Source organism: Bubalus bubalis, chromosome 17, assembly GCF_019923935.1.
Source record: "Bubalus bubalis isolate 160015118507 breed Murrah chromosome 17, NDDB_SH_1, whole genome shotgun sequence".
NCBI lineage: Eukaryota > Metazoa > Chordata > Mammalia > Artiodactyla > Bovidae > Bubalus > Bubalus bubalis.
In genome coordinates, this window is record NC_059173.1 from 28,922,729 (window position 1) to 28,950,458 (window position 27,730).

General features: G+C 40.5%; 1 protein-coding gene across 7 annotated transcripts in view; it reads left to right on the forward strand.

The window, feature by feature from the left end:
- Positions 1-27,730, forward strand: part of GUCY1A1 (guanylate cyclase 1 soluble subunit alpha 1) — a 65,499-nt gene that overhangs the window by 9,816 nt on the left and 27,953 nt on the right. For 4 of the 7 annotated variants that reach the window (XM_006078216.4, XM_006078215.4, XM_006078217.4 and 1 more), the window contains exons 2-3: positions 17,437-17,580; positions 21,293-21,684. In XM_006078216.4, coding sequence (XP_006078278.2) covers positions 21,427-21,684 — 258 coding nt within the window. In that variant the 5' untranslated portion in view covers positions 17,437-17,580; positions 21,293-21,426. The remainder of the gene's footprint in view (positions 1-17,436; positions 17,581-21,292; positions 21,685-27,730) is intronic. The other 3 variants (XM_006078219.4, XM_006078220.4, XM_044930375.2) reach the window with 1 other exon arrangement.

Here is a 27,730-nt window from a genome sequence, read left to right on the forward strand (position 1 = left end):
CCCACGGTCACATCTTTTGGATTGATCCATTCCTTTGGAGTGGACACGGGGTAGCTGTTCTATATCTTTCTTCCCTATTAGTTTTCTTCTTTGCTGACGAAGCAATGTCTTAACCGGAGGTGGCTAGAACATTTTTGCTCACCTGCCTTGATTATCTATCTAAATCAAACCAAGTAAAATCTGTTTAGTTTTTCTTGTCTTAATATTGGCTCTGTTTCAGTGTGTGGTGGATGTTGGGAGCTGGGGTGCTGTCAATCTGTTTTACACACAGTAAAATGGCATTTGGCTATGTTTTTTTTTTTTTTGCAGTAGCTGTCCTTGATAAAAAAGCATTGGTCTTTGTGTGAGTACCAAGAATTGTTGCTGCATGCTAGGTGTCACACACCCTTTTAAGTGGTGTAGAAACCCCGTGGTGCTCACAGCATCAAGTGGATAATCTGACAGCATACTTTATGACTAACTCTGGTCCCATGTTTCAGTCATGCTCCTGCTTGAATGCTGTGTTACAGCTATATTGTCTTGGCTGCGTTTGTCACCAGACTCTTTCTTGTTTTGCCTTTTTCCTTTGCACAAATTTTTCTGCTCCTTGGAATCCTTTTTCTTGTTTCCTATGCTTTGTTGTTCTTACTTATTCAACAAGGCTCATCTTAAGTCATTTATTTGAGGAAGCACTTACTAAAGTACTGTGTCAGGGTTAAAACAGGTTTTCTGTGTCCCCATGACACAGAACACCTCATAATGGAGCACACTTCACTAAATTTGTGTGTTTTTATTCTGTCCATACACTGACTCCTACATGAGACTCTCCTTTATGGTCTAGTGTTGTCTTGTTTTCGTTTGGTTTTGTTTTTAATTCCTGAAACTTCGTCCCTTAGAATGCAGTAATAGGTGCTTAATAAATAACTTGCAGGATGTATGAACAAATGAATAAATGAATGGTTGGATGGATGGGTAAATCCAGGAGTTTAGAGAGACAGAAAGATTAAAGATTTTACGTAGGTAGAATAATTATAAAGAAAGGCCTTAAAGAAAGCATGGGCTCCCCAGGGGGCTCAGTAGTAACGAATCTGCCTGCCAAAGCAGGAGATCCAAGAGACGCAGGTTTGTTCCCTGGGTCTGGAAGATCCCCTAGAGTAGGAAAAGGCAACCCACTCCAGTATTCTTGCCTGGAAAATCCTATGGACAGAGGAGCCTGGTGGGCTACAGTCCATAGGGCCGCAAAGAGTTGGACACAACTGAATGAACACAAAGAAAGCACTTGTGATGAATTCCAGGGCAGAATATGAGCTTTAAGAGGAAAGTTATAGTCTTGTCCAGGATTGTAGAGAAGCATGCATCCTTGGTCAATGGAGAGTGAGTGTAAGAGGAGGGTAAAGCGGTGTTGTAGCCACACAGTCAGTGAGACTTAAAGTTTTTCATCTGTGAGCAGTAACTATGCATTTGGTAAAATAACTCACAATCAGTATATAATTGTTTGAAATAAAAAGGAATATATTTTCAATATTTAACACATTCAAGTTGTTCCAGTTGAAGTGTATGAAAAAATCCAGCTTTACCCTGAAGCACAATTGAAAAGAGAGGAGTGGTTTCATGTGTCTTAATACAGCTATAGATATTCTTTTGGTATAAAAATTTTGAAATTTGAGGAATGATCATTTCATAAAGATTGCTTGCCATATAGGATCTGAAGCCATTAAAATCCATCCTTCTGTGAATGGAGCCTTTATTCCTGCATAAGTTTGGAACATCATGGTCACTGGAAAATTCTGGTCCCCTTGTTTTGCAGCTCTTCCAGATGTTGACAAACTACACTTTATTATAGAATAGGAGGATAATCACATTAATTAACATCACCATGATCTCATCAAGAAAACTTGAAGTATTGGGAAGCTGTCCAACTACCATGGTAGATGTACATGGTGCAGCTGTGGGTTGAGAAAGTTTTCCAGTTCCCTCTTTTCAAGCCAAAAACCTGTCCTTAAATAGAAGAAAACTATAAATAAATTATTCTTTAAATTAGAATAAATATTATTAAATTTTAAAATAATAACTGTTAAGCTGAAAATTTCAAATTAAGAAGAGTTACTATAATTTAATGTCACTGCAAAACAAAACCCACAAGAGTGGTTACTTCTTGTGTTTACATGTAGGTGTAAGAACAACTTGGAAATTTCAGAATAATGATTTATTGGACCATAATGAAGTTAACAGAGATCAGGGCAAGTACAACCAATGATAGGGAGAAGGAGCACAGTAGAAGTTTTGAGAACAAACAGAGTTTACCTCCCCCAAATACATACATTTATAACATTCATACCCTAAAGCTCCTACCCTAGAAAAATCTACACAGGCAGCATTTCGTTAGTTGTAGGATGATGACATCGCGGCCGTCATGTGACTTCCAGGAAGCTGCACAGTGCCCTTGGGAGAGAATGAGAATGGGAAGGACACAGGGCATCTGAGCGCTGGCATGAAGGCGGCTCTGACCTTGCACGTCCTGTGAGTGACTCTTGAGACATCCCTCAGGGTATGCAGAACTTTGCACACTTTGACAACTACTGCTTTGGTAACCAAGCCTTGAACAAAGAAACATCAAGGGGCTAGAAAGATATAAACCTAATTTCAGGCAATAATAGTCAACATTCATTAAGTACATACTATATTCCAAGCACTGGTAAAACCGAATTACCCTTCTTAACCCCCCCGGGAATTGTTTTACCTTCATCATTTAATTTAAGATACGGAAGCAAAGTCAAGAGCAGAAAAGTAATTTGCCTAAATATCATACATCAAATTAGTGGTGGAACCAGTCTTTTTAGCCAAGCATCTTCTAAAAACTATGTTTACCACCTTAACCACTTACATATAAGTGTTTCTGATGGGTTGCATATAATCAATAGTGTTTTTAAAATAGTCAGATTAGACTCTGTAGCATAATGAGCTTTAGAGTTAGGTTTTGACGGTCTATGAACTTCCAAATAAAACACATAAGACAAGAAAAATTAATACATTTAGTACAAATGATAGAAATATAGTTTAATTAAAAGTATCATTAAATTCTCCACCAGTCTAAAGTTATGACTGTGATGTTTAGGAAATTGTTTTCATATTAACTCTTAAAGAATATTTTGTTGGATTTACAACTTAAGGTAAAGAGAGTTTTTTTCTTCTTTCAGCCCATACATTTTTGTTGCACTATCTGCTAGTCTTTATTGCTTTAGTGAAAAGTAAGTACAGATCATATCATTTCCTCTCTGTTTCTTTTTCTTTAACCTCTGGATATTTTTTAAAAAGTTTTCTTTTTATCTTTGAATTTCAAAGGTCTGATAACATTATGCCTAGGTGTAGTTTTCTTTGTGTTTATCATGTGTGGGTTTTAATGAACTTCTTGGATCTGTGTTTGATACTATCATCAAATAGAGAATGTTTCCAGCCATTATTTGTTCAAATATTTTTCTACTTCCATTTCCTCTCTTTTTTTTTCTGGACTCTAAATGCATATACGTTAGGCTTTTAGGTGTTGTCCTACAGATTTCAGATCTATTTGATCACTCTTTGTTCTCTTTGTGGCTTTGTTGGAGTTATTTCTGTTAACTTGACTTCATGTTCACCCATCCTTTCCTCTGATGTTAAATGGAATTCTTTATTTCTGTTGCTGTGATTTTTAGCATTTCCAATTGTTTCTTTTTCTTTGCATTCTGTTTCTTAATGGAAACCCCCTCTTATGGCTGCTATTCAACTATACCACTGGATTCTAATGTATATTTCTCATGGTTGTTTTAAAGTTCTGTCTGATGACAGCATCTGGGCCATTTCTTGGTCTCTTTCTGTTGACTGTTTTCTCTTGATTGTGGGTCACTTTTTTCTTCCTCTCCTGATGTCATATATCGGGTGTGTGTGTCATATGCATCTTAGCTGAGGGGTTCTTGGTGTTCTGGTCTCTCCTGCAGCTGTTAAAAGTCTGATAAAAAGACTCTGACCTGTGGGAGGTTTTGCATCTTCTACCACTTCTTCTGGGATGAAAATAGCACAGGTCTCATGTCTCCTGGGGCTTCTTGTCTATTTACTTTGGAATTTAGTTCATTTAGGTTTCTTGTAGTCCTCCACTGAGTTTTTTTCCCTTAAACTTGGCTAAGGTACAACATATATTAATAAAAACAACCTCAAATACAAAAACAGACAATAATTAGATAAGATTTGACAGCTGTACACACGCATGAAACCACCACCACAATCCAGATAAAAATCACTTCTGTCATTTCTCCAGTGTCCTTTCCAATCAGCACCCTCTTCTCTATTTGCATAAAATTGTTGTCTGTAGGTATAGGTTTGCTTGCAGTGCTTAGATTTTATACAAAGTAATATTTCAGTGTGGACTCATGTGTGCAGTCCCATTCATTCACATAATGGTTTTGAGATTTGTCTTTGTTGCATGTGTCTGCTGGATAGTAGTCCTTTGCACTGCATGGCTATTCAGCATCTTTTTCATTCATTCCCATGATTCAGGACATCTCAATTGTTTCCAGTTTTTGACTATTACAAGTAAAGCTGATTCATGAATATCTGTGTTCAAGCTTTTGTTTATATATATATTTACCTTCCTCATGAATAATTACCTAGAAATGGAATAGCTGGGTGGTATGACAGGTTATGTCAGCATTTTCAGAAACAACCAAACTGCTTTCCAAAGTGATTGTTCATTTTTTCATTCCCACCAGCAGTTATGAAAAATTCCAGTTATTTCTTATCATCATAAAGTCTTGACATTGTCGCTTTTAAATTTTAGGCATTCTAAAGGGTTTTTGTCTCATGACTAATATTATTGACATAAAGATGTTTATTGGTTAGTATTAGGTTTAGGTGAGATCATAGGGTGGAAGTGATATCAAGTGCAAGCTCATATAGCTTGCTGCATGACAGGTCAATAAATCCAGCGATGAGTTGTTGGGACAAGGAATATTGGCTTTATTCAGAAAGCAACCAGATCAAGAAGATGGTGGATTTGTGTTCCAAAGAACCATCTTCCCTGGGTTTGGATTCTAGTTTCTTTTGTAAAGCAAAGAATAAAAGGTGATTTTGTTGTTGTTGTTGTTGTTCAATTTCTCAGTCATGTCCTACTCTTTGCGACCTCATGGATTGCAGCATGCCAGGTTTCCCTATCCTTCACCATCTCCTGGAGTTTTCTCCAATGTGGCTGTTGAGTCCATGATGCCATCCAACCATCTCATCCTCTGTCATCCCTTTCTTTTCCTGCCTTCAATCTTTCCAAGCATCAAGGTCTATTCTAATAGATTAGAATAGAATAAGTCTGTGGCCAAAGTATTGGAGCTTCAGCTTCAGCATCAGCATCAATCCTTCCAATGAATATTCAGGATTGGTTTCCTTTAGGATTGTTTGGTTTGATCTCCTTGCGGTCCAAAGGACTCTCAAAAGTCTTCTCCAACACCACAGTTTGCAAGCATCAATTCTTTGGTGCTCAGCCTTCTTTGTGGTCTAACTCTCACATCCATACATGATTACTAGAAAAACCATAGCTTTGACTATATGAACCTTTGTTGGCAAAGTAATGTCTCTGCTTTTTAATACACTGTCTGAATTTGTCATAGCTTTTCTTCCAAGAAACAAGTATCTTTTAATTTCATGGCTGCAGTCACCATCTGCAGTGATTTTGGAGCCCAAGAAAATAAAGTCTGTCACTGTTTCCATTGTTTCTCCATCTATTCGCCATGAAGTGATGCGACCAGATGCCATGATCTTAGTTTTCTGAATGTTGAGTTTTAAGCCAGCTTTTTTACTCTCCTCTTTCACCTTCATCAAGAGGCTCTTAATAAATTATTGCAAATATTTTGTGGTTCCAGCCATACCCTGGAGAAGATGGGTTAACTTTTTCTTTTTTGCAGCCATTCACAGGTGGGCCTCCTCAGAATGTTTCTTGTGAGCTGAACAAAGGTATTTTAACTTAATGCTCAGGCATGGGAAGCATTGTTCCCAGAGACAGTCCATTTTGTACACTTCCAGTTATTGGAATAGATATTCCAGCTATTGTACACTTGCGTCCCTTTAGTAATTCATTTGTAGCAAAAGCAATAGAACACAAAAGGTAGAGAAAAAGAAGCAGTTCCAATATGGAGTCAGATGTGTTCTTCCCTGTTACAGTAACTTGTGATGGGGTTGGTGCCCTTTTAACAAGAGACACCCGAGAATTATCATTCTCTCTCTCTCTCTTTCTTTCCCCTTCTTGTGAAGGCACTGTGAGAAGGTAGGCATCTGCAAGCCAAAAAGACAGCTTTCACCAAAACTCATCCATGCTCACGCCATGACATTGGTCTCCCACCTGTAGAACCTAAGAAAATGCATTAATATTGCTCAGGCCACCTGGTTACCCAGTATGGTGCTGTGTTATGGCAGCCTGTCTGACCACCATATGGTGACTGCCTTCAGACTCCCAACAAACAACTCTTTTTGAATAGTGCCCTCTTCTTTTTCCTTCTCAGCACACTTTTCTTATTTCTGCTTCTCCATCTGAACCATAACACCCTTAAGTATGAATATTCCCCAGAATCTTCCTTTTGGCTCTTTCTATTTCTTTTGTTGCCCTTTAACATTGAACAGTTTGAGTTAAAGTCCTGATTTGAATGACTTCCTGTATGTGGAGAGCCACAGATTCATATCTCTAATCTGTTTTATGCTATTTAATTAAAGACTTGAATTTTTAGATGTATCTCTATCCATATGTCCCACTTAACAGTTCACGATCCATGTGTACAAAACACAGTGGACCATCCTTCTCTCAACCTGGCTTCTGCTGCCAGTTTCTATTCATGGCACATCATCCTCCCAGGCAGAACTTGAGTCATCCTGCTCCTCGGACCTAGTCAGTTGCCACTGATGCCAACTTTAATTTTGGACTATCTCTGGCACCATCCTTTCCTACACTCCCCACAACTTCCTGTATCCCCTCCGTTCACCCACACTGTCCTTCTTTCACGGCATGCCCTTCTGCTCATGACTTCACGTCCAATCTCTCGTCATTTTCAAATGACCTTAGTGAACTTCATGCATTTCTATGTGCAATGAGATTTTTTTCCCTTCCCCAAAAGGTAAACATTAAATAATAAAATGGAAAAGGAAGATAGTTGACAAATATAATAAAAATGAATAGGACAGCTCATACAAAACAATAAAAGAGAACAGGAAAATATATAGGAAAATATTTTCAAAATGATTTCTTCTCTAGTTGTTACATATTTGTGTTCGTGTTGCATGTGCAGAAGGACCTAGGGAAAATAAAGGGAAAAGATGGAGTGACCCATATAATAAGGACTTAATACCTCTATATCCTTTCCATGTTTATACCAGATGACTCCAAGCTGATAGTCTTGTCTTTTAATTTCAGCATAAAATAACTTACTAGAAGCCTACAGCTGGATAAATTGTGACCTGCACTGGCTTGTTAGATTAAGGCTGGAAACATACTTAACTTTCAATTAAGTGGCAGAGACAGGGTAATGAATAAGTCAGGCTATTTAGAAAATATGTTTGGAGAATTAAAGAAAGACTAAAGATAGCTTCTTGAGAAAGTGCAAAAGGTGATGAGAAAATCATGAAAAAGAGCCTGGGGAAATGTTTTAGAAGCTGTAGATGCCAAAACAGTTTTATAATGTGCGTTCATATTGGTGTGGTATGAAGATGAAGTGTAGCATGTACAGTAACTTTCAGGTGTGAAACTTGAGCTCAGAGTACCAAGTGTCAAGTTCTTGAAGCCATTTCAGCTGCGGTGGGGGGCCCACAGAAAGCGGGGGCTTCCCAGCCTTTCAGTTGAGGAGGCGATCAGAGTGCATGGGAGTGAACTCTGGACTCCAGGTCAAATGGCCTCCCTTTCAGAGTAACCTCTGACCCTCAGCAGCTTTGGGTTTGGGCCAAGTCACAAGAATCTGGATTTCTGTTCTGCCATCTGTGAGTGGGAAGGATTGCAGTAAATAATCTCTAATGTCTCTTCAGGCTCTGAGCTCGTGTTATGTAAATGCTGTGTCTTTGTGTAAACTATACTGAAATGAAGGAGAAGCATTGTTTGTGTTCACTGTGAACAGGAAGGTTTCTTGGAACTTTCCCTGTTTCCAGGCAGTTAGAGATGAGAAGGCCTTAAAACAATGTTGTTGTGGTTTTAGATTTAATGGGAAAGGACTCACTCTCTCAACATGTCCTTTGTGGTATCCAGATATATACCTGCAAACCCATGCTCAGAAGCCAAGTGTCATTTCTGGTAATTATTTCTTTTGAACCAATGTGGCTCAGATGGTAAAGAATCTGCCTGCAATGCAGGAGACCCGGGTTCGATCCCTGGGTCAGGAAGATCTCCTGGAGGAGGGCATGGCAAGCCACTCCAGTATTCTTGCCTGGAGAATCCCATGGATGGATGAGCCTGGTGGGCTATAGTCCATGGGGTCTCAAAGAGTCGGACACAGCTGAGCTGTCTAACACTTTCAATCATAATGTAAAAATTCAGAAAGAATTGAATTTCAGTTGGAATTTGCTGCATTTCTTTGGCTGACCTGGTTCCAGCATAAGCTTCAAGCATTGTGTGTCAGTGTCAATGACAAAAGACTGTTTTCTATCTCAAGAATAAGAAAGAGCTAAACAGAACACTTGAGAAGGCCCCTTCCTGCCCAGTGGCCTCTAAATGGTCGGTGGCCTGTGCCCCGTGGACCTACCAGAGAGACTCTCCTCCGGTGTTGCCAGGACGGAGCCCTGGTTGAATGGTAGGGGAGGGGAGGGAGTCTTACTCAAAATCTCTCTTCTGTGTCAGCGTTACTCCAATGCACCTCTATTTTTTCACCTTTGTTAGTCTTTTCCTTGGGATTTTAAAGGAAAATTTCTCAGAAAAATATACTTTCCCATAATTTATTCCTCTGCTTTACTATAAAGACCCCTTGAGTGTGTCAGAGACACAGACTTTCTAGTTGTCTTCTGACAATACTTGCTTCCCCAAACCATAGAGATAAAAGTAAAATTTTGCACAAGGGGGTCTCATGAGAGTTCACGGGGTCCTGAGAGGGCATCTCACACCTGCATTTCTGGGATGTCCTGGCTTCATTCCTTCAGTCCACAGGCCCAATGGCAGGTATGTACTGGTGGAGACTGTATGTACTGGTGGAGGAATTTGAGGAATAATCCCTATGATATAGAAAAGGTCCCCCGTTTATCAAAGGCACCCTAGCACATTGGGTTTATAATCAGATGGGCCTGGGTTCACTTCCTGTTTCTGCCAGTCACTAGCAATGATCAAGGACAAATAATCTATGTTTTAGATTCTTTTTATGTAAAAGATATAAATACACACCCCTCATAGGCTGGCAGTGATGATTCAAGGAGATAATGTATATAATGTTTTATAAGATCAGCAAACTGATTCTATAAAGGATCAGACAGTAAATAGTGTAGGCTTTGGTGGCCTTGGGGGTCTCTCGCAATTACTTGGTTCTGCCACTGTTGTTCCAAAGCTGCAGCTTTAGGCCATGTATAAATGAATGAACTTGTAAACATGAAAACCCCTGTTTTCCCTATATTATCGGTACTTCACTTCCAACACCAAATGTGTGCGTTTCCTCTCCCCAGAAATTGCGACACCAGCTGGGTGTCCTACAGTTTAATTCAGTTCTGAGACCATATCCCTAGAGTTAGTGTCAGATCCCTTAGATTGTGGGCACAGTCCCATAAGACTGCCCTGGCTTCAGATCCTAATCTCACATTCATGCCTCTGGTGCTTCTTACCAACTAACCATGAATGAAAGGTCCGCACATCTCCCCTCTTTGTGTTCCATAATAGCCAGATGAGCTTACAGAATTCAGGAAAATAGCTTGCTTACTGTATATGCATTTATTATAAAAGGATACAATTCAAGAACAGTCAGATGGAAGAGACACACAGGGAAGGTGTGGGGAAGGACCTGGAACTTCATGGGCTCTGGGCGCCCCACCCTCCTAGCACCTCCATATGTTCCCCAGCGTGGGAGCTTGCCACCATAGTTGGGGTTTTCTATGGAGGCTTCATTATGTAGGCATGATGGTTAAATCATTGGTCATCATTTGCAGAGATGTGGATGGACTTAGAGACTCACACAGAGTGAAATAAGTCAGAGTAAAACAAATATGATGTAATATCACTTACACATGGGATCTAGAACAATGGTGCAAATGAACCTTTTTGCAAAGCAGAAAGAGAGACACGTGTGGATACCAAGGGGGTAGGGGTGGGTGGGATGAATTGGGAGATTGAGATTGACATATACACACTACTATGTATAGAATAAATAACAAATGGGAACCTACTGTATAGCGGGAACTCTACTCAGTGCTCTGCGGTGACCTAAATGGGAAGCAAATCCAAAAAAGGGGGATGTATGTATACATATGGCTGATTCACTTTGCTGTACAGCAGAAACTAACAAAACATTGTAAAGCAACTACACCCCAATAAAAATTAATCAAAAAAATAAAAGCGCAAAAAAAGAAAAATCATTGGCTATTAGTGATTAACTCAAACTTCAGCCTCACCTTCCCCTACCCACCAGAGATCTGGATGGGATGTAAAGTTCCAACCCTCTAACCCCAGGTTGCTTGCTGTGTCCTAGGCGACCCAGAGGCCCCGGCCACCAGCTACCTCATTAGCATTAAAAAAAGACCATCACTCTGGAGATTCCAAGGGTTTCGGGAGCTGTGTGCCAGGAAACTGAAAAGAGCAAGAGTGGGCAGAGACCAGATATATATTTCTTATTATGGCACAACATGGCCGTGTTCCAGTGAGACTGTATTTATGGACATGGAAATTTGAATTTCATGTTGTGCTCATTTATCATGAAATATTCTTTTGGTTTTCCTTCACTTCATCATATGAAGACCATTCTCAGCACACGGGCTGGGCAAAAACAGGCAGCAGGCTGGATTTGACCCACAGGCCATGGTCTGCCAGCCCCCTGAGTTTCCGGGTCTTCCTCGGGGCTGGTTTACCTTCCTCTGACCCTCCCACTATTCCAGGACCAGCATCTCTTCCACCACCCACGCCTCCGTCATGATGCATTTCTTCCTGGTCTCCTTGTTTTGCTCTTTGCTGGTTTCCATGTGGCCAGGCCTATATGTCTTGCTTAATTTGCTCTTGGTTAGGCTGGACAAGGTTCCGTCTCCAGCAGAGCTTACAAGTCTTAGGTTTTTATGACTCTATTAGTTTGTGGTCCTTTTTTCTCAAGGATCTTGGTAAAAATTCCAAGGGCTGGACTAGAAGAATCAAGACTCACTATTGTATCTTCTTCCAGAATTTTCCTTCCAAATCTTATAGGTTAGAGCTCAGATAATTTGACTTTCTTCCACTGTAGAGTGAGTCCATGCTCATGAGGTCACCCTTCTTTCCCATCAAGGAGAAGTCACTTGGATGCCTCCTCATTGTTCAAAATATTAAATCAGATGCTCCACAGATGTGACAGTCAATACCAGAATTGACTTTACTCTTCTCACAAACCTATTTTAGTCAGATGTTGGGTGACTTATCTTGATTTCACAAGTATCTTAAACATTTGCCTAAGTGTCTCACCTCTCCCTCCTCATCACCTAAACCTTTCTACAAAATAAACCAACTTTGAGAGGTAAATAGATAAAAGGGTTACCACTGAATCAATTTTGAGAAGAACAGGTAACTTATAAAAGCAAAAGCTGGAGATAAGATTCTTTGTATAATAAACACAAACCATTTGTCAATCTAGCATTCTAGGAAAAGAAAATCAGATACCATGGGATTCCTGTTTTAGCTTGGTTTTAATTTTAAAATGTTCCACATTGGAAATAATTTGGATTTATTGAAAGCAGTATGCACTGCAATGACATAAGATTTGCTTGACTGATATAACAAGTTTGGTTTAATGAGTGGAAAAAGAGATTTAAAATCTAGCATAGTTCTTCAATGTTTATTCTAATATTTTATTAAAGAAATTTGGCATGCAACTTATTAGTTAATAGAATTACATAAGATGAAACCAAAATAGAATCTTAATGCTCTGGGTTATGCTGTATACTCCATTATTTTGTAATTCAATAAACAGAACCCTAACTATTGACATAGATACGACTTTCTTGGTATGCTGTAATGTTCTTCAAGTGGAGAATGTTTTCTGTATTTGTGGTACACTAAGCACCTGCTATGGAGAAGGCAATGGCACCCCACTCCAGTACTCTTGCCTGGAAAATCCCATGGACGGAGGAGCCTGGTAGGCTGCAGTCCATGGGGTCTCTAAGAGTCGGACACGACTGAGCGACTTCATTTTCACTTTTCACTTTCATGCATTGGAGGAGAAAATGGCAACCCACTCCAGTGTTCTTGCTTGGAGAATCCCAGGGACGGGGGGATCCTGGTGGGCTGCCGTCTATGGGGTCACACAGAGTCGGACATGACTGAAGCGACGCAGCAGCAGCAGCAGCAGCAAGCATCTGTTATAAATGAGGTTACTTGGCTTTGAAAAGTGATGATTAAAAGTGGCATAGGTTTAACATATTACCTGTCTTTTTGAGAAGATAGAATACATTTGTCAGTCATTTATTTAGTTACTTCTGTGAGCCTGACTATCCTGTGGAATGCCTTTGCATAACTTTTCCCTAATCATTCATATATCCCTGTTTCCTCATTATTTTTTGGGCAAGGTAACAGAAGCTCAGTGAAGTTAAGAAAATGATTCAATATCACCCTATTGCGAGAAGTATTTGGGATGGTTGACTTCACAGCACATGTAGGAAATAGTTATTAGGATACCTATTTCCATATGGAGAGAGTTGGGGTGAATTAGCTTAGGAATTTTGGAGAAGGCAATGGCACCCCACTCCAGTACTCTTGCCTGGAAAATCCCATGGATGGAGAAGCCTGGAAGGCTGCAGTCCACGGGGTCACTGAGGGTCAGACACGACTGAGCAACTTCACTTTCACTTTCATGCATTGGAGAAGGAAATGGCAACCCACTCCAGTGTTCTTGCCTGGAGAATCCCAGGGACGGGGCATCCTGGTGGGCTGTTGTCTATGGGGTCACACAGAGTCAGACATGACTGAAGTGATTCAGCAGCAGCAGCAGCAGCAGCTTAGGAATTTGACTAAAATCACAGAGTTGATAAAGGGTAGAGTCAAGAAGTAATCACACAGCCTTTGGTGTCAGAACCTAACTCAGCCTTTGGTCCTGGAACCTGACTTGGGTCCGCACACCTGGTCCGTTTTGAAAGTTTCATCAGTGTTTACTACCTGAATAGTAATGAAATCTATAGCCTTAGAGAATGTGACTTTATTGTTTTTTTCCCTAAGTAATTAACTAGGATTTCACCTTACTTGTAAATTTCAATCAAACACTGTTGAAATACAGGCATTTCTCATACAACATGATACAAGTGTTCCTAAAAATCTCTGTATGCTGCAAAATTATGCACTAAAAATAAATGGACTTATGGGAAGAAAATGTGTTGAAGTGAAACCAATCAACACTTACGGCACTAGCTAAAGCTATAACAGTCCTAACAAACATACAAGCTTAGTTAAAAAGACAAGCTGAATTCTGATGAATACCGCACTATAGTAATTATAGGACTGGTTTAAGGGGAAGAGGTAGCTTGATGGGAAGAAACTATAGGAAAGTGAAGAGCCTGATGAGTTATTGAGAAAGGGAACTAAACAAGGAAACTGTAACAAGACAGGGTGTATATTCAAGCTGAGCTGAGGGGACTTGCAGGGGTGAATGGGGGTCTAGTTGACCCCTATTTTACACTGACATTATCCCCCATTAATGAATATGAGCCAAACCACATCACAGAAATACACAGTATTTATCTGCAAGTAGATGAAAACAAAATGGCTTTTTATAGGGTATAAAGGAATCACTTATCTCTTGTAACTCTGCAGAAGAATCACCATATTTTCTGTAAATATATTCATAAAAAGATGAAGTCATCGTAAGGAACTATTTGAGCAGTATAAGTATGATGTGGATTCTAGGAAGAGCTGGAAAGTATTCCACATATTTCTGGAACAAAATATTGAAACATTTATCTGATTTCCTTGTGATCTGCCATTAAGAGGGTATGATATTTAATTTGAAGAGATACTAACTGTATGTACTCAGATTTCAGTGATAATCCTGGTAGAGAGGTTTAAAAGCGGATATTTAGAATTTATAGTCCCCAAAGTTTTGCTCTTTAATTAGCCATAAAGCATCCTGTAACAGTTTGCTATAAAAATTGAGAATTAAAAAGTGATAATTCTTAAAGTTAAAATCTCCCAGCTCTAGAGTATCAACATTGCTCTTATTTCAAAGTTGTCACTGGATTGCCTGCTGAATCTAAGAAAGGTATGGATCACGCCCACCTTATTTTTAAGAAAGAATTAATGTAGTGTGCTAAGCATTTGTGTACAGTGCTGTAGCTTTAGCAAAGCAGTTATTTTCAGGGAAAGGAGAGTTCTTGTGTTTTGGGTCCCCAGGACCCATGGGTTGCCATGACCTTTAGAGGTAACTTCCTTGTTCTGCGGAGGGTGACCAGCATGGGCTCTTAGTAACAAAAATTTAAACTAAGCATCTTCCGCTTGTGCAGAGAGCTGGAACTGCCTTGCACTGTGGAGGTCAGTAGCCGGCCTGGAATCTGAACTGCTATTGGCTTGCCCATGTCTGGGCTTTGGAATAAGAAGGAGCTGCTTCCCTAAAGAAGGCTTCAGAGGAGAATTGGAGCAGCCCAGTCCCCATAAATGGTCATGTAATATTGCAAACCCCACATCTGGGCTTGGTTATGACTGAATAACCTGGTCTTGGGAAGTGAGCTGTGGACAACTTTAAAGGGTGCTCTTCTGGATCCTGGTCTCCCCTGGGCTATGGCTTATTGATAAGGTGAGTTGGGAGCCTATGGGCTCCCTTGCCTTCAGCCCCACGTCCTACCAGGAGACGAAGCCTGTGGGTTCTCTCTAGGAGATGCTTCGGGATTGATCTGCTTTTTATCCGCAGGGCCACTCTCTGATCCAACACAGATCAGCCGCCTGTCCAACTCTGACCTGTCCCTCATCCTGCATTTCAGATAATCTCTTGAAAATACAATGATATTCTCACTTCTTAGTCACCTAGCCTTTAGAAGAGAGTGGTGGCTTAGGTAGCATGGTTTACACGCCCCCACCCCCACCCCCACCATCTGTATGTCCTCACCACCACTGACTGGCTCATCTGCATCACCCTCCCCAGGTTCTCCCTGGCTGCACGCTTCGGCTGGGCTGGGCCCGTTCATTTCCTGGGATGTGCCCTGGTCTGTCCCCGCCTCCAAGCATGCTCGCTGTTTTCTCTGGGGCTCACTTCTCTCGGCTCACGGTCACCATTCAGCTTGGTTGTCTCTTCCTCCTGGGACTGGATTGGGATCCCTGGTGTCACTCCTGGAGTGCGGTGTGCACCCCCTTTGATAGCACATGTCACACTTGGAGCTGCGTGTCAGAAGTAGTTTTCCTAAAGGAATCCTCTTACACTGTTGCTAGGAATTTCAACTGGGACACCACTATGGACAGCCACTATGAACAGTGTAGAGATGCTTCCTTTAAAAACTAAAAATAGAAGTACCATGTGATCTAGCAACCCCACTTCTGGGCATATATCTGGGGAAAACCATAATTCAAAAAGATCATGCATCCCAGTGTTCACAGCAGCACTATTTACAATAGCCAGGACATGGAAACAACCTAAATGTCCATCAACCAAAGAGTGGATAAAGGAAATATGGTGCTTTTATACAATGGCATACTACTTGGCCATAAAAAGGAATGAGATAATTTCATTTGCAGCAACGTGGATGGACCTAGATATGATGATACTAAGTGAAGTAAGTCAGAGAAAGACAACTACCATATGATATCACTTATATGTGGAACCTACAATAGATACAAATGAGCTTTTTTGCAAAGCAGCAACAGACTCACAGACATAGAGAACAGACTTATTGCTGCCACAGGGGAAAAAGGATGGGAGGGGGGATAAATTAGGAGTAAAAAATTAAAAATAGTCTAGTCTTCCTGCTAGATTGTAAGCTCCCCCTGACTATGATGACTTTTGCCCATGGCTCTGCCCTTGCACCTGGAAGAATGTCCCACATATAGTAGGCCACTCATAAATGCTTGTTGAGTAGACTGGAACGTGAACAAATGAAGGGATGAAGCAGGAAGCAAGACGCAAGCCAGTGCATCAGAGAATCTGTGGGAATGGAGCTTACGAAAAGCAAAATGCCAGGGGAAGGTCAGGTGTGTTTGGAGGTCTAACTTTCAGGAGCTCATGGCTGAATTTAGCAAGGAGGTTTGGGTGACACGGTGAAAGCAAAGCCAGAGCCTGGTCGGTGGAAGAATAAATCTTGTGTAAACGGGCTGAGTGCTGCACGGGGCTGTGACTGGAAAAAGAAGCAGAGCTGGCATTGGAGCTGGGAGCAGGGGCGTCATGAAGGAAGCCGGCTCTCCCTTGCTCTTTCCCTCCAGTCAGGGAGGCACAGTTTTTCAACTACTTTGTCCAGCTTCCCTGGTCTGTCACAGGGGACTGTTCTGTAAATATTGCTTCCTGCCAAGTGAAAAGAAACACATTTTGAAGGCCTGATTTTTGAAATTTTATTGAACAATTTTTCAGCTTTGGAGGAATGAAAACGTTCGATGTTCTGAATGTTAAGCTGCCTTCTTGACATTTGTTTATGAAGATGGTTGTTACAATTTGGGTGGGGCATGCACACTTTATCCTTACTGAGGGAGTTTGTTTTGAAGGTCTCTCTTCTTTCAGCTACTCTTCTATATCTGGACTTTGGAGTTTAATCTTAAAACACATATTTCTTGAATCACAGATTTCGGTATGGCTGGGTGCTAAGCCTGGCATGTGACCTGCTACTGTAAAACAAGCTTTCTGTGTGAGAGAGTACGTGTGAGGTGCTTCCCCCACCGCATTCCCCACCCCTCCGGGTTTTTCACATGTGGAAAACAAGAGTTTGTGCTTAATTCTTTCCTTAGAGGTTAATGATGGAGTATCTCATTACCTACACAGCAATGCATCCTGGTTATTTAAAAAAATTATATTGGAGTATAGTTGATTTATAATGCTGTGTTAGTTTCAGGTGTACAGCCAGTGAACAGTTATACATATACATATATATACTGTTTTTGCATCCTGGATATTGATATGAGGTCAATAGACAGGTCTTTATTGTCACTCAAGAGGAATTAATCACTTACCAGTAAAGGGAGAAAGCATTCAGTCAATTTGGAGGCTGTTTAATCATCAGCCTGGGGGATGGCAAATACCTCTTTGAATTTCTGAGAATCTCTCTCCCACTGCCTGCCAAGGCCTTGTCACCAAATTTATCACTTCAATTCACTTGTTTTTTTTTTCCCTCCCATGTCACTACCACATCTACACCCAGCTCTGTACTGCATTCAGGAACTGACCCAACCATTTCTGAAGTTGCTGCTGATGTTATACGAAAGAATCATCACTGGTTCCCTTGAAGAGTGTAGTCTGTCTTCCTGGCAACCTGGCAAATGACTGACAAACACGAGTCTCCAAGGTATTGGCACTGGCTGCATCTGTTCGTAGTGTAATTTCATCAGCTGCACAGATGAGGGATGCTAATTAGTTTGTTGATACATATGTGATTTAATGAGACTAAACACTTAACTGATCTTGAAGTAAGCACAATTTGTTTCCTGTTGCTGTTTTTACTTTAATTAAAAAAAAAAATGTTAGGCACATTGGCTGGAAATTAGAGCACTGTGTCATATTGGAGAAAAAAGAATTTCCAGGAAGTCTGACTGGCCAGTTGCGTCCTGCTCTAATGAGATTGAAGAGAAGAGGATAAAATATTGGGTTTGAGAACAAGGGTTGAAATCCAATTTAAATAGAAGATTAAGCATAATGGAAGAATTTTCATAAACTACATTATGTCGGAATCCTCCGTCCAATACTAAAATTGTAATATGTACCAGAATAACTGATTTTAGGAAGAAATTCCAGACTCGCATCAGCGCCAACATATAATCTATTTTTATGGCCTTTTTTTAAGTGCCCTCTTTTCTAGTTATTGTATTATATTTTTATGTAACTGAAACTATGACATTCAATTAATAAAATTTTTCTTCCTAAAAATTCACATAAAATAATGGTATTTTGATTTTTATTAATAAATATTTATTTAGAATTATCTACTAGACTCTTCTTAATTACTTTCAAGTTGTGCAAAACCGAATCCAGAGAGGTTCTCTATTTTGGGACTGGGAAGAGGTGATGAGGAAGTAACTCTAACCCCATGGTTAAAATTATATTTGTATTAAAACGCTTCATCTAAGTTGCTTAGTTTTTTGCAAACATGAGTCAGTACTATGGTCTGTGCAGCCTGTTTTCATGGGACCATGTCCATGCTCTCTCCTCTGTGTATCTGCTGCAGTGGCAGAGTTGAGGCATTGACCACAAGCTGAAGTCACCCTCTCTGCCTTTATGGGGAGGTTGGACCCCTGATCTACACCATGCTGGAGGACAGGAGTTAATAAGCAGTAATAGGTGGCGCTCCTGCCAATACAGGAAACATATGAGACGTGGGTTTGATCCCTGGATGGGAAGATCCCCTCAAGTAGGAAATGGCAATCGACTCCAGTATTCTTGGCTGGAGAATCCCAAAGACAAAGAAGCCTGGCGGGCTACAGTCCATAGGGTCACAAAGACTCGGACAGGACTGAAGTGACTTAGCATGCATACTCAATAGTGTTGTTGAGAAACATTAAAGACTCAGAAACAGCTACTTGTAAAACTGAATCTTAAACAGATCTTGGTGGAGAGCTGTAGATCTGCAGGTCTTTCAGAATCCAGTAACCGGTCCTCCATCACCAGATCACCTCTAGGCACCCAGCAGCCTCTGAGACAGACCATGCCCTCTTCTCTGCTGGCAGAATATGGTTTCTGCTCCTTAATGCTGAAAGGATCTCCCTTTGTACCTTCCTGAAGATTCATAAATTATGTGTGAACACAGATTTGGGGTTTGACTTTAAGAAACAGAGCCACGTATGTGAAATCTTTGAAAATGACACAAATGAACTTATTTACAAAACAGAAACAGACTCACAGACATAGAAAACAAACTTATGGTTACCAAATGGTAAAGGGGGAGGGATAAATTAGGAGTTTGGATTAAATGTATACCTATGGCTGATTCATGTTGAGATTTGACAAAAAACAACAAAATTCTGTAAAGCATCTATGCTTCAATTAAAAAAATAAAAAAAAAGATACACACTAAGGGAAAAGAATCTGAAAAAGAATAGATATATGTATATGTAAAACTGAACTATTTTGCTGTACACTTGAAACTAACACAACATTGTGAATCAATCATACTCCAATATAAAATAAAAATTAAAAAATAAAAAGAAGCAGAGAGTTCCAGCTGTTTCTTCTGGCCTGTCAGCATCCGTCATCTTCCCCAAAGCTGATAACCCAGCAACACCCCAGGGGCTGTCAGATGTGAATTCAGCTTCCTTGTTTGTCCCAGTTTGGGAAATGAATTGTCCATTGTTCTAAGCCTATCAGTAATTTATCTGTGACAAATTATAAGCTGATGTTATATACATTAGGAACATACTAAGAGCACTGAGGTGCATAGACAAGACACAAAGTAATTGAACTCCAATTCCAAAGACTGAAGTATAATCCTTTATCTGGAAGATTCAAGTACCACCAGCCAGCAAGCAGGATAATTACGTTCTTATTTGCTTTCTAATATAAACTTATAAACCATATCTTCAAGATAAATTAATTCCAGTGTATAAACTAAGCCTGATTGTTTAGAAACAAGTGTAACTTGTTAATATATGAGTTTGAGTTAATGGAAACCCATTGGCTGTGGAATCAGATGGACCTATGTTTGAATCATAGCTCTTGCACTTTCTAGCATTTCAAATCAAAGATGACACAAACGTTGAGCCTCTGACCCACAGGTGATAAGAATACCTGTTTCAAGTGGTTGCTGTGAAGCTTTAAATGTAAATACAGGGTTCTTAGCACTGTACCAGACCATGTATTCTTTTTCCCTCTTTTTTGAGTTTTTTGATTTTCCAAGTATTGAAATACCTGGTGGACTCAGTTAATCAACATCACTGTATTGTTGACAAGCTGAATTTACAACCAGATGGTTCCACTGAAAAGTTAATGAGACATGGGTTGTGAATTGTGTGGAGACTCCATTACAACATCAACAAAAACAAAAGTACAGGGGAAAATTGGCCAGAAGGGTCATGCTCCTGACTTTGGGGACTCCTAGAAAGAGAGGCCTTCTTGGATTACTCCAGTGTCATCTGGATTTGGATTCAAAGTCTCCTGTAAATCCAATGGCCTATTCTTAGGAATCAGGAGTCTTTTGAAAAAATATTATTTGTTTTTCATTTTGGTGATATTTTAAAAATATTTTACTATTTATAGAGATAAGTCTCTTTGTCAGGAATCATTTCAATTAATTTTTTTCATGTAAAAGACAATATTTCAGATCTAACAACGTATACTTGGGCATCATTATATACATTTTTTTCTTTGGGTATGTTTAGGAGACATTATGCATGCTATTCTGATTTTTTAGAAAATACAGACTAATGAGAATTTAGTAGTATGAACAGTGATATGACATAGTTTGAGACCCAGCTTCTGTCATGCTGCCAAGTCGCTTCAGTCGTGTCCGACTCTGTGCAACCCCATGGACTGCAGCCTACCAGGCTTCTTTGTCCATGGGATTCTCCAGGCAAGAACACTGGAGTGGGTTGCCATTTCCTTCTCCACTGCATGAAAGTGGAAAGTGAAAGTGAAGTCACTCAGTCATGTCTGACTCTTAGCGACCCCATGGACTGCAGCCCACCAGGCTCCTCCATCCATGGGATTTTCCAGGCAACAGTACTGGAGTGGGGTGCCATTGCCTTCTCCCGCTTCTGTCATAAAACCACAATATTTCACCCTTGTGGAATCAAATGAGACCAAATGGGCTGTAAAAATGGGAATCAGTAGTTTGTGCTAAAGACATTTTGGAGAAAATTATATTCCATTTGAAAAATATTAAAATACTAAAAGCAAGTATTTTTCTAGTATACTAGAATGCACACATAGGAAATAAGATCTTTACCAAATGTTCCATCCATTTTATAATGGACATTTGCACCAGATTTTTTTTTTTTTTTTTAACTTGAAAATGACATAGGACTGTATGGTCTTCACTTTTTCATACCTGTATTTTTCTCTTTCCATAGGAATACAGAGTCATTCCTCTTTCTCCTCTGACCTTCCGCAGCCCCTGGACTCCCTGGTCATCAGCATCTCTGGTCCACTAGTGGCGTCTGTGTGTCCATCCTGGTAAGAAGAACCAAGCCCAGGAGCAATCACCATGTTCTGCGCGAAGCTGAAGGACCTGCAGATCACAGGGGACTGCCCTTTCTCCCTGCTGGCCCCGGGGCAGGTCCCCAGAGAGCCCTTGGGGGAAGCCACAGGGAGTGGGCCAGCAGCCACCCCAGGGCAGCCAGGCATCTGTCCAGGTGTCCCTGACAAGAACCCTCCTGGAAGGCTTCCCCTGAGGAAGACCAGCCGCAGCCGGGTCTATCTTCACACTTTGGCAGAGAGTATTTGCAAACTGATTTTCCCAGAGGTGAGTGCCTGCCCTTTCAAGATCTTACTGACATTTTGAAAATGGTAATAGGGTGTTTTCCTAAGGAAAATGTGAACACTCGCTTTCTCACTTTCAAGGCTATAGTAGATGTAGACAATTTGACAATTTTCTGAAAACATTTAAAAACATTTTAAAAAAGCAATCATTTTCTTAAATTGTGTTTAATCTTAAAATGTTTACAGTCTTGCATTCTTTTCCAAAGCATCCTGCACTCTGACAAGCTTTATGACTTTGAGCAGCTGTTTCATCCTCTTGGCCTCAGCATCCTTATCTGAAAATAGACATGCTCACAGTCCCGGGTCCCTAGAGTTTGCACAAGCATTAGGTGAAATAATCCACAGCTTTCACCACCCACCAGGACCCATTAGTTACTTATGGATGGCAAGCTATTTTTTTTTTATGGATTCATTAGCTATTTTTATAGAGCTAAATTCCTTGGAGAATAACTTATTCTCTGCTGGGTTTCCCTCATCTAATTCCTAAGAGCATCATCTGTTCCCGCCAACTTGCTGAGGTGGGAAGACCCACCCTTGTCCTGCTGGGTTGGACAGGGTCACAGGCCTATTCATGACACCTCTGTCACCAGTTTGGACATGTCTTGGTGTAGGTCTGTGGGCGGCACAGCCTAATGCTGTTTTGAGATCTGGAGCACCCCTCTTAAAGGGATTCAGGAAAGACACTGTATGGTCTCATATGTGGAATATTAAAAAACAACAATAACTCATAGAAAAAGAGATGATACATGTGGTCCCCAGAGGCAGAGTGTGGGGAAGGAGATTAGAGGAAGGTGATCCAGAGATGCTGGAAGATAAGATAAATGAGTACCATGGGTGTAACTCATGGTGACCCTGCCATCCTGTGTGGTGTGTAGGAAGGTTATCTGGGTTCTCATCATAAAGAGAAAGTTTTTTGTTTTCCTTTCTTTTCTTTGTTCTGCATCTGTATGAGAAGATGGATGTTAGTTGAGCCTATTGGGGCCATCATTTCACACTATATGTAAATCAAGGTGTCATGCTGTATGCATAAACTTAAACAGTGATGTATGTCAATTATTTCTCAATAAAACTGAGGGAAAAAGAGAAAACAGGGAACGCTGGTGACAGGCCATAGACCTAATTAGGTAAAATATGTTTGGAATAGACAGGGCATGTGGAGAGCTCCTTACCCCATGGGCCTAAAGAGAGGAGCCACTGAAAGTCTTCATGGCGTGTCTTCCTCCTTCTATCAGTGTTCACAGTTTTATGCAGATTCACTTAGCCTAGGAGATTGGGCATTGAAAAAATCAGATTCTGGCTCTCATAATTTATTGATGATTTTTAATTGACTCCACACCAACCCTTTGCCTTGTGAGAAACACTGAAGGACCACAGGCTGCTAACTTTTAGGACTGGAAGGAACTTCAGAGGTAACCTTGTTTCATTCCCAAGAAGGACCTGAGAGGCTAAGTGACTTGACCAAAATCACACAGCTTTTGAAAGATATAGCAATTACTGCTGTCAGCAATATGGGCTCAACGGGCAAAGAAGAGACTTGAAGTTTGAAAAATGGATAAATTAGAATTGGCAGGAAGTTGAGGGAACTTATTTCAAATATAAGATAAGTAGTAGACTGGCTAGTGGCCTTTGAGATGGAAATATTTAATTACTGCCTCCCCGCTCCAGTCACCAGCAGCCAGCGTTGGCTAGGATGAGGGATGCAGCTCTTCCCAGGCAGTTGGTTGGTGTCAGTCTGGGAAGCGGTTGGCACCCTCATTTCCAAGGGCAGAGCACGGGGATGAGCAGATGGTGAGGTTGGGAAGCTGGAGAACGGCCATGCTTTCCCCAGGTCCTGTCATTACCCTGTTGGCTTTATTATTTTGTTTGATAAATTCTGAATTCCTACAATGGAAGTCATGCACATATTGGAATCTCTTTTAAAAACATTCAGAATATCAAATATATGTGTTCTTATTTTCCTTTGTTTAGGATAGTCTGTGTCGTTTGTTTGCGGGCTCATAGCTTTGAGTGTGCGCTCATGTAGTAGAGAAAGCCATGCTGAGGACTTCCAGGAAGCAAGAGGTCTGCCCTTGACCTGAAGAACCAGGACTCTTTCCCACAACTGAGGCCATTTTCATTCACATTTTAGTGAACATCCCAGGGCTGGATACATTCATGCTGAATAGCAACCAAACTAGATTACTTCATCAGCTATTCAAACATCTAGGTGTCTTTGATTAAATAGGGCTTTTTAAAAAACTGATCTTTTTTAAGTGGACAGATTTAATGCTTAGCTTACTGTTCAGTTTCAGTCCCATCAGTAAACCCAAAGAAGAGACTCCAGATAGCATTTGATGGCATCCTCGTTCTTGTTTTTGATAATTAGATGTAAACTGTAGTTATGTTTTATGGGGGACAAGTATTATAGTTCATTATCCTTAGAAGATTTAGAGTGGGAGATGGCATTCCAGAGTCATGGAATTGTAGGTTACAAAGGTCTTATAGCTCATCTAGTGCAAACTTTTCATTTGTTTGAACAAATTAAGACACATAAAAGTTAGATCACTTGCTTTAAGATAACTAGGGAAGATGGAAAGGTCTCTGCACCTCATTCATAATCTGTTGCTCTTCTATTTTATTATTAGCTGATTTTTCATGGAAATTCTCCCCGATAATCCTGTAAGCTCCTCAAGCAGAGTGTTTTTAAAATAACTGCATCATGATCTTAGCCACAGTTGTAGCAAATCAGAACCCATTCCCTGAACTAAATCGAGTCACATATGCTTATATGAAGGCTTCTCAGGTGGCACTAGTTATACAGAACCCACCTGCTGGTGCAGGAGACATAAGAGATGCGGGTTTGGTCCCTGGGTTGGGAAGATCCCCTGGAGGAGAACATGGCTAACCCACTCCAGTGTTCTTGCCTGGAGAATCCCATGGACAGAGGAGCCTGATGGGCTACAGTTCATAGGGTCGCAAAGAGTCAGACACGGGGCTGAAGCGACAGCACAACACACAGCAGCACACGCTTCTATTAGGATATTATCCCAAATCACACACCTTGTGAGATTAAGGGGGTCTGAACGAACTCCTGAAGTCTCTGAAGGTGTTGTGGAATATTGGGTTGCAAGAAGAAAAAAAGAAGTAGTATTCCATTATGTTTATGAGCTAAAATTTCCTTGGTCTAGAAGAACATGAAGAACTATAGAAAACATTCCATCCCAGGTCCTGCCATACTCAAAACCTTTCAATGACTTTTCTTTGCTCTTACTTAAAAATAAGCTTTCTTAATGTAGCCTCTAGGCAAAAAGAAAAAATGCAGAAAAGTTAAAAATCATCTGAAGTAGCCACTAATCCATAAACCAGACCTATGAAATTCCATTCAGAGTGTTCCCAGCAAAACTGGATCAAATGGCAGTTGTACCTGAAGTGTTAATATACTGGTATCCTCCAGGGCCATCCTGCAGTCATTGATTCTGTATCCTAAGGCGTGAGATCTCAGGGATGTTGAGTCCTGCTCCTGACTTTCTTGTGATCTACATCATCTCAGGGTGTAGGCTCAGGATGTGTTCGAGAAGCCTTAGCACTAAGGTAGGAAGCTCTAGGCACCAGCAGCCTTTACCAATAAATGTTTTGTCTGAAAAACTTGTGGGTTTTGTTTTGTCTTATTTTGAATTTATAACAGTTTCCAGAGGAGCAATGGTGTATGATGAAAGCAGACACCAAAGCCTGTTAAGCTGTAATATCACTAACTTATGCGGCTACAGCTTGGCTAGGACCTCAGAACTTTTTACTTAAAAAAAGCAAATTCTTTTTTAAAAAAAGTTTTATTGGAGTAGAGTTGACTTACAATGTTGTGCTAGTTGCAGGTGTACAGAAAAGTGAGTCAATTATACATATACTTATATTCATTCTTTTTTCAGATTCTTTCCCCTTATAGACTATTACAGAATATTGAGTAGAGGGCCCTAAGCTATACAGTGGGTCCTAAGTTCTGATTCAGCATAGAAAGTCAGGAAGACACCTGTTCTAGGAAGTCCAGCAATGAGAGAGGGACCATTTGTCCTTTCTTACAATGACAGCATATATGTTAGGAGGAAAGGACAAGAAAAAGAAGTTTCTGGTGGCAGTGGGAAGGAAATGAAAGACCAGGAAGAATACAGACTGAGAATGGTAAAAACGTGTCCTAGTGTTTAACCAAAAGGTCAAGAGGAGAGAGGATGGTGATATTTCCACTAGTACTCGAGGTGAGGAAGGAGAAAGTCTTCAGGGGCAGAAATGGATGGGTTTTCTTTCCTTGTTGCCCATCCCAACTTCCTGGTCAGAGCAATAAATCATGTATAAGCAAATGTAATTCAAATTATTTTAACTTGAAATAATATAAATTGTGTTTTTGAGCAAGCTGCAATGGTAACATCTCTGTACTGAGTTATATTGCTTCACTGATACACATGTTACAGACTAAGCCTTCAGGACTTGGAATGGCTGACAGGGGAGATGATGTGCATTCATTCCTTTCTTCCTTCATTCCATCAGTATGTAGGTAGCATCTCCTGTGACCAGGTACTTTCTAGGTGCCCGACATGCGGTGGTGAGCTAAACAGATCTTCCCTGCCCTTTTGGAGTCTCTATTCTAGTGGAGAAGACAGAAAATAAGAAAAAAAAATGTCAGGTTGCAAATGCTTGAAGGACAACCAAGATCTTCTGTGCAGGCAGTGACCAGCATGTCACTGATGACCCCTCTTCCAGGTGGCTCAGTTGTAAAAAATCTGCCTGCCAACATGAGAGTTGTGGGAGACGCAGCTTCTGGCCCTGGGTGGGGAAGACCCCCTGGAGGAGGAAATGGCAACCCACTCCAGTATTCTTTCTTGGGAAATCTCATGGACAGAGGAACCTGCCAGGCTACAGTCTGTCGGGTCGCAAAGAGTCAGACGTGACTGACCATGCACGCACGCACACACTTTCTGTCTGAATAGGTTTTAGAGAAGGGCAAAACTCCCAGCAACCCAGAGTTTCATGGGTTTTCATCCACAAAGACTTGCTGGTGTTCGTGATTCCAGAGTCACTCTCTATGAAGTCAAAGACCCTTGATGGGGTGAGGCTGACACTGGCAGGCTTATATATAAAAGTGGCTACAAACTCTTATGAAATTGATCTGGAAAGAGCTACTGAAAATCCATAGATTTTAAGGATTCCAATTAAAAGAATATAACCTACAGAAATAAAAAGCAATACATAAGAATAAGAAAAAAACAGCAAAAAAATGCCCTTGAGATATTGAAGCCTTCTTAAGCAGCCTAGGCTGTCTGCTCCTGCTTCCTTTAGGGTCTCAAGTCTAATGTTTCCTTCTTCCTTCCCTGATTTAAAAGAACATGCCTGCATTTCCTTTCCCAAACCTGCTCTCTGCCTGCCAAGCAATCACACTTTGCCACAGGGTGCTGGGCCCTTGCTCAGAATCTGCCTGCTGGCCCTGCACCCTCCAGCCCTTCTTTCTCTTGCTCCTTATCTAAACCATCAGAAAAATTGTTATATGGGTAAATTTAAGTTCTATTTTATTTCTTTTCAGCACTTGTATTGTCTTTCAAGAAATTTCACATTTAAGTTCTACTAATATATGCTCTTTAGAAACCAAAAGTTCTTGTCATAATTTCATTAAAACAGAATCTTGGTCGATTTTGCTTGACTGTACTGTCTCACTTGACCAGTGGAAAGTCCAAGAGGGATATAAATAGTTCTTAAGGAAAAAGGAATTTCACAACTTGGCACAGAGCCAGAGAATTCTCCACTGTCCTCTGGATAGACTACAGAAGGCGGCTGTATACACATGCAGATACATAGAATTTTTTTTTTTTTTTATGGAATGTAAAGAAGTTACCAATGATTTACTTTCCACTTATTAACTGGTTAGGGAGAGCAAGCTGCTAAGAGATATTAATTATCAACCAGTATTTAAAACTATGCAGGCTTACATACAAGTATTTTGCAATCTAGGAAGATTCATGAGATACTCAGAAATCAGTAAAAGAGAAGAACACTGTTAAGTATTTTGT